General features: G+C 49.4%; 1 protein-coding gene across 1 annotated transcript; it reads left to right on the top strand.

The window, feature by feature from the left end:
• Positions 1 to 6,289, top strand: Rbp4 (retinol binding protein 4). The gene is made up of 6 exons (XM_041660657.1): positions 1 to 138; positions 247 to 375; positions 462 to 598; positions 758 to 864; positions 4,462 to 4,674; positions 5,987 to 6,289. Exons 2-6 carry the CDS (start codon positions 265 to 267, stop codon positions 6,022 to 6,024), a joined length of 606 nt encoding a protein of 201 aa, XP_041516591.1. The 5' UTR covers positions 1 to 138; positions 247 to 264; the 3' UTR covers positions 6,025 to 6,289.
• Positions 6,290 to 7,429: the final 1,140 nt, after the last annotated feature.

The following is a 7,429-nucleotide window of genomic DNA, read 5'->3' on the forward strand; positions in this document are numbered from 1 at the left end:
CCCGCGGTCTTTCACCCCGCATGGTTACGAAAGAGCGACCCCCTCCCCCCGGAGCTATAAAGCCCTGGACAGCCGCTCGCCTCCCTGGCTCCTCGCGCGCGCGAACACGGCGGCCAGGCTTGCACGTGGCTCCTGCTGGTGAGTCGCCGCGCTCCCCCGGGGGGCTGCGGGACGGGGTGGGGCAGGATGGGGCGGCCAGCGGCCCGGTCCTCCTGCCTCGCGGTCACCCGGGCGCTTGTCCCGCAGGGCGGACTCCTGAGCGAGATGGAGTGGGTGTGGGCGCTCGTGCTACTGGCAGCGCTGGGAGGCAGCAGCGCTGAGCGCGACTGCAGGGTGAGCAGCTTCCGAGTCAAGGAGAACTTCGACAAGGCTCGTGTAGGTATCAGCCCCCGTCCCCCGATTCTTGCGGGCCGGCGGTGGACCCCAAACTCTAGTCCCCAGCTCTCTCATTTCTTTCTCAGTTCTCTGGGCTCTGGTACGCCATCGCCAAAAAGGACCCCGAGGGTCTCTTTTTGCAAGACAACATCATCGCTGAGTTTTCCGTGGACGAGAAAGGTCATATGAGTGCCACAGCCAAGGGCCGAGTCCGCATTCTGAGGTCAGTGGCCTCTTGGTGGGCTGTGGGTAGCGTCCAAGGTCCCTCCTGCCTTAGCCTGGCTGAAAGCTTAACTTCCTTTGCTGGGAAGGGAAAAGGAGCACCTTGGATGGGGTTGAAGCCCTTTCCAGACTTGGCTCAAGATTCTCTTGGCTTTTACAGCAACTGGGAAGTGTGCGCAGACATGGTGGGCACTTTCACAGACACCGAAGATCCTGCCAAGTTCAAGATGAAGTACTGGGGTGTAGCCTCCTTTCTCCAGCGAGGAAGTGAGTAGTGGGGCATCCAGGCCAAATCGCTGCATTTCTGTTCCGTGGCACCATTGGGAAGGGCTGCAAGAGGCAGAACCTCAGCCCCATCTCAATTTAGGGAGTGTGGGATTCCGAGTGGCTGGATTCCCAGCCTAAAATACCTGGTCCAAGTTCAAACGGACCTTTGGGTTGGTCGGGTGCCATTTTCCTGGTCACCCCACTGTGACCTGCTCGTACTGGGTCCCCACATCACCACTCCATTCTGTCTCTTTGGGTGGGAACCCTGATTCCATTGCGACAATCCGGAACATCAGGAGAGATAGAGACCCATATCCAAGATAAAGGGACCGTTGTGTAGAGAATTGGGTCACGGCCCAGTGCCCTGCCAGGCAGTGTTCTGAAAGCAATAGCGTCTCCTTTCCTTCAATACTAAAACTCATATGCAAGGCAGGATTATGAGAACTCCCGACAACGTTCTCTAAAGCTGACGGTACCTTTCAGAAGGGTCTACACGTTCTATAACCCCACCCCCGCCCCATTTCATTTAAATTAAGAATCCGAAAGGTACTTGATAACTAAGGAATGATTTAGAGCATAAAGAAATGCCGTGAAATCTCAGAGAGGGAGAATTAAAACACCAGGGTAACACTTCTCTACCTGTGGGTCGCAACCCTGGGGGAAGGTGTGCTCAAACAACCCAATGGGTCTCCTAAGACCTTTGGAAAACATAGGCATTTACATTACGATTCATTATAGTAGGAAAACTACAGTTATGAAGTAACAATAAAAATAATTTTATGGTTAGGGGTCACCACAATGTGAGGGACTGTAGTAAAAAGGGTTGCAACATCAAGAAGGTTGAGAACCACTGCCCAGGTGGAAGGGGGTTGTTTCTCCTTATAGTTGGCCTTCTCATAAAGAAGTTGTGGAGCGTAATGGTCACACATGTCTCTGAGGGCTGGAGTTTGTAGTTCAGTGGTAGAGCAATTGCCTAACACGCACAAGGTTCTAAATTCCGTCTCCAGTCACACAAGGCACACACGCCATCCTGAAACCCTGGTGTAGATTAGAGAGCTAAAAGCATAGTTCAAGAGGTTGTCCACTGGATGAGACAAGGGGCAGACTCCCTGGTACTTTTCTGAATTTTTTTTTTCTGTAAATGACCTGGGAAATCAAGCACGTTAGGTAAGAGCTCTGCCCCTGAGTTAGATAGATCCTTCAGTTCTAGCTCTGGTCTGCTGTCCCCTCCCCGGCCATGCTCTGGATTGGTCTCTGCTCTCTTTCTTTCCTCCTGGTTCTACCAGCACGGAGTGGGACATCTCGAGAGTAAAGGATGATGGCATCAACCTATATTAAATGAGTAGAGACTTCATGGTAGACGAGATTCCCTAAAACTTGACTTCCTTTGCAATCAAATTGAGTTAAGGAATAGTTCCTATTTAATAAAATTGTTAAAACAGCTACTCATGGTAATATATGAAAGTGTTTAGTTTTGTGTGTAATAAGGGCTTATTAAATATTAGCTATGATCGTTATTTTGTTGTACCCTCCCAGAAAGCATGAACGAAGACTTCTTCCTTGTCCAAATAAAGTTTGCCACTCTCTTGGCAAAGAAATACTTATTAATGTGAGGAACAGGTTCGAACAGCTCCATCAGTGTTTCTCAAAGTCACTGTTCCTAGGCCAACTTCAACTAAATCAGCTGCAGTGCTTTTTTCAAAATGCAGATTTCTGGGTCCAAACCAGAATTACTCAATCAGAAACCCTTCTGGGTGGAGCCTTGTATTTCTGTTTCCAATAGGCTCTTTCAGTGAATTCCTTCTGCAAAATAAAGTTTGAGAATCCGTGGGCTAGATCACTCAACCCATGGAGGTCTCAGACTTCATTCCCTTACAGAGGCTGTTGAATTATTGAGATGTTTAGTTGGAAATAGGCTAGAATCGGTCCCCTGGTTGGTTTAGCTGGATCCTTAGGCCTCGGAACTGTAGGGAGCTTCTCATGTGGAGGACACAGGTCTAGGAAGCCAAGGGGATATTTTCTAGGTTTCACTCCATAGTGGTGACAATGAGTAGCGGGTCTTTAAAGTGGCAGGCCAACCACCAAGACAGTTCCCTCTGTTAAGCATTAGAAACCAGGCATTTCTAAACTCTCAATCTGTCTATTCAGTACAGTGTAGACACAGCCATAATGAGATGTCATTTTGGGGTGTCATGGGGAAATCAGGGACTGCCAGCTTCAGTCACTCTCTCCATGGCGATGTGCTCTCCTGGTGAACACCAGCCCTGCCCTGCATCCTGGTCCTGCTGGAATTAGTTTTTCCTGTGCCTCTGTCTCCCCATCTGCAATATGGAGTAATGATGTATGATTTTGAATAAATGCAGGAATACCCCCCAAATATGGCAATGGCCATGAAGTACCTGGCTTCAGCCTTGGTTAATCGTCAGCAAGTTGGCTGCACTGAAACACAGCACTCTTACCTGTACATAGGGTTTTTGATAGCAAATCTGTTTTTTCCCTGTGCCGCTCACACACACGTGTTCATACTAACTTAGCTCCTGTTCTGCCTTTGCTGATCTCTCTGTCGCTTGCTTTATGTTGCCTCTGCACAACTTACACCCCAGCCTTGAGGCACGGATAGGATCTGCATGTTTTCAAGAATTCTGCTTTGCCAGGGAAGTCATGAAGAGAACAGTTTTTCCCCGCTCCCCAGTGTGTGCACACATGCATTGTATACACGTAAGTGTATGGGTGCGTGAACCAGCCTGTGCGTGTGGAACCCAGAGCAGAGCACTGGGTATCAGAAGTCTTGCTGTTGGTCTTACTCCTTTGAGACAGAGTCTTCCCCTGACCCGAAGCTTGCCAGTGACCTCTGGGGATCTGCCTGTCTTTGCCTCCCCGCGCTAGGTTTGCAGACCCACACAGCCATGCCTGGTACTTGGGAATTGAAACTCAGGACCTTATACTTGCAGAGCGAGCACTGTTGCCCACTGAGCCATCTGCTCAGCCCCGCCCCCAGAATACAATCCCAAGGAGTACTTGAAGGTGGATAAGGAGCATCTTTTGCCCCCAGGCATCCCACTTGTCAACCCAGGGAAGTGAATAGAGTTCCTAAGTAAGGATAAGAGTAGACTCTGAAAATCTCTTATCATCGGCTGGCGTCCTCTATCCCAGTGACGTGAGCTCGTGGGAGGTAGATTCTTCAGAGCACTGAAAAGTTGTGGCCTGTAGTTGGGGATGGCATAAGTTGAGGGCCGGCAGACATTAGACTCTTGTTAGTGGACGCTAGGTAGTAAAGATGGAAGTTCATCTTCAGCTGTCCTTTAGAAAACTGCTGTGCTGTTATCAAGGAGTTGCTGATGTGAACAAGGTGTCCTCCACACCAGGACAGGATTTGTGACTTCTCTTATCACTGGCATGAACAAGGTGCCCTCTGTGTGCCAAGACTCATTTCTGTAAAGGAGAGCAAGCTCCTTTCTCTTTTGCCCACTTGTGCAAAAGCGGTCAGGAATCTCCGCAGCCTCCACTCGCTAAGGAAAGGCAGCCAGTTCCACGGAGTCCGGGGTAGGTAACAAGTTGGTCAGACCTCCAGGCCCTCTGTGGCTCTCTGACTTACAGACGACGACCACTGGATCATCGACACGGACTACGACACCTTCGCGCTGCAGTACTCCTGCCGCCTGCTGAATCTGGACGGCACCTGTGCGGACAGCTACTCCTTCGTATTTTCTCGTGACCCCAACGGCCTGACCCCGGAGACGCGGAGGCTGGTGAGACAGCGGCAGGAGGAGCTGTGCCTAGAAAGGCAGTACCGGTGGATCGAGCACAATGGTGAGCAGCTCTTCCTGAGGGGGCGTGGCTGGGCTGGGCCAATAGGAGGGCGCTGCATCTGTGTAAGAGGGTGATCTTCGGAGTCCCCTTTGGTCCTATCTTGGCCCTTCTTGACTAAATCTTTGCCAGGGCTTTGTCGTCAGCCACATGGAGAAGGAACCAACGGTCTTTTCCCCCCAAATCTTGGCACTTTTGGTAAACAGAACCTCAGGGCCACTCTCCTTTCCTTTTGTTTACTCCTGGTGCCACAACCCACAGAAAGTGTTCCGCAGGAATTAGAGTGTGTTGGTGACGAGGTGTCCCCAGGAAAGAACTGGGTGGAACATACAGCCATTTTATACAAAAACCATAATCAAAAACAGCAGTGTAGCAAGTCCTGAAGAGATGGGTGCCTGCAATGTTCTTTATTCTTTACAAAATCAAGGATCACTCAATTAGCCTCCTGGGTTGCTTAGGGAAAGCCCCTGGGATAACAGAGGGATGGTGTAATAGCTGTTGCCCTTAACTGATCCTAATTTAATACTCGGAAGCGTGGAGAAGTGTGCTGTGTACTTTGGACTAGCATGCACTCACTTCTGTGGGCAGTTGGACTTCAAAATCCAAAGATGGTCACGCTGAAGTTTAGAAAAAGAACATTTTTCTTGGGCATCTCAATGGTCCGGTGTGCCTACAATGTGAGCTCAGACATACAGAGATAGGAAAGTGCCACCCTGGGGTGGTGGGGAGCTGAACGTGGGGCTAGTGAAGGATTATGTCACTTCCAAGCACTAAGCCTTTCCTTAAGTCACCTCAGGTAAACCTTGGACATCCTTTATAAAGTAGGAACATTAGCTATACATATTCCACCAATGAGAAAAATGGAGTCTAAGAAAAGCTACGTACATTGCCAGAGAGCTCCAGTCGATAGCTAAGTCAAATAGAAACTGAGATTTCTGTCACTCTTGAAGTCCCTTGTGGTGCCTCCTGGTGACACAGGGCAGGAACATCATGAAGACTATGACCTTACTTAGGCTGACGTTAGCCTGGCATGGTCCTCGTGTCCCAAGGTAGGAGGATGGGCTTCAAGGCACTTGGGGATGCAGAGAGGTCAGCATAAAAGGAAACCGAACCATGCAGCAGGTCCCATGCCTTCAGCGTGACTGCTCCCTGGAGAATTCAAAGACCTTCAGGATCAGTGTGAGAGAATTTGTGAAGTACAGCCACACAGAAGCATATGAAGGGCCGCTGGCTCTAAGCCTGCCTGGGTGTTCATTTATATGCAAAAGCGCTGTCCAGCTGTCTGTCGTTAATGGTTTTATTTTCTGTATTTCAGGCTACTGTCAAAGCATACCCTCAAGAAACAGTTTGTAGCAACATCAAGGATGCGAAGTTTCCTTTGACAACTTCTGATTAACTCTCGTCCAATCTTCATCTCTATTTATCTCAGAAGTCTAGCGTCCCCACCTCTCCTTACCTCCTCTAGGTGGACGGACGCTCAGCTGTCATCGGTAGGATAAACACATGCATGAGAATGACTGAATCTCTTCACACAAACGTTTATCTTACTGAGGTTCCCAGAGAGACCGTTTGAGGCTCGGGATTCCAAACTCGATTTATTAAACGTATAGTCACCATCTTCCTAGAGTTGAAGACTTATTTGTGGTTTGCTTGCCGGTGGGCTGCACTTTTCGATGCCAGGACATTCTCTCGTCCCGGTCTCTGTGACCTTTGACCTGACCTAGACATCCCTGATCTCTATATTAGAGACTGGCTCCTAACTTCCTGAGAAAGGTTTTCCTCCTTAATCCGGGAAGGCCTTAACAACAGCACTACTAAGGGACTGAAACCCCAAGAGGAAGTAAGTGTGACCAGGCCATCAGACCCAAGGCTTTCAGTCCAGGGCCCATGAGGTGAGCAGGACAGAAGGCTCACCTCTCTCCAGACCTGGGAGGCTGAGAAACATGAGTCAGACCGAGCACAGGGAAGCTTGCTCTCACTGGCATGATTCACTTTGTACTTCAGATGGGGCCAAAACTGAACAGCAGACAGCCTTGGTTCCAGAGGATCTTGGTTTTAAGTTCAATCCACTTTGGAGCTGGGAGATCTGGGGCTGATTGTGTGGCTTCTCTCATTAGACTTGAGGAAGGAATTAATCCTTGCATGACAGGACAGAGTGAGGGGCCACACAATGTCTGTGAGCATGGGAAGGAGCTGTGATAGCTCTATGGGACAGGAGGACATCTGTGAAGTGTTTTGGAGGTGGGGGTGCTGATATTTCTAAGGACCATGGGGACCTCACACCAAACACCCGCATGCCTTGTTCTCCAGCAGAGGCAGAGGAAGCAAGTAGCCATGCATGAGAAAAGTCCAGCTTTTTACTCTCGTAGAACAAGCTGACACGGCCTGTCTCCTGAGCTTCAGTTCGATGTCACAGACCTAAGATACTCACATATGCCTTCAAAACAGAGCGCCAATGTATCACATTTATTAACCATATAAGAACAAAGACACCTTGTTATTTTGTCCTTAATGTCATGGTCCCCATAAATCTTAGCCCTACGAGTTGGCATATCCTGGGACTCAGTCCTTGACTCTGGTTTCTTCCCTTTCTTCATCTCAGGGACTATTTCATAAAACCACAGGTCCCTAAACACCATCTGCATTTCCCAACAACATTGTAACACCAGGCCCGATTCTGGGTCTCTCTATCCAGTAGTCTATTCTAGGACTGTCTCACTGGGATTGCAAGCCCATGCTCTGAATGAAACCCGATTTG

This window comes from Microtus oregoni, unplaced genomic scaffold (assembly GCF_018167655.1).
Source record: "Microtus oregoni isolate MIOR12 unplaced genomic scaffold, Mior012 000012F_ref0000307, whole genome shotgun sequence".
NCBI classification, from domain to species: Eukaryota; Metazoa; Chordata; class Mammalia; order Rodentia; family Cricetidae; genus Microtus; species Microtus oregoni.

What these genes read in the sequence shown, in the direction of transcription:
- Rbp4 (XM_041660657.1), top strand. Translation starts at nt 265, where the DNA reads ATGGAGTGGGTGTGGGCGCTCGTGCTACTGGCAGCGCTGGGAGGCAGC. An exon ending in GGCCGAGTCCGCATTCTGAG is followed by an intron (nt 599 to 757) that starts GTCAGTGGCCTC and finishes TGGCTTTTACAG; the next exon opens with CAACTGGGAAGTGTGCGCAG. An exon ending in CCGGTGGATCGAGCACAATG is followed by an intron (nt 4,675 to 5,986) that starts GTGAGCAGCTCT and finishes TCTGTATTTCAG; the next exon opens with GCTACTGTCAAAGCATACCC.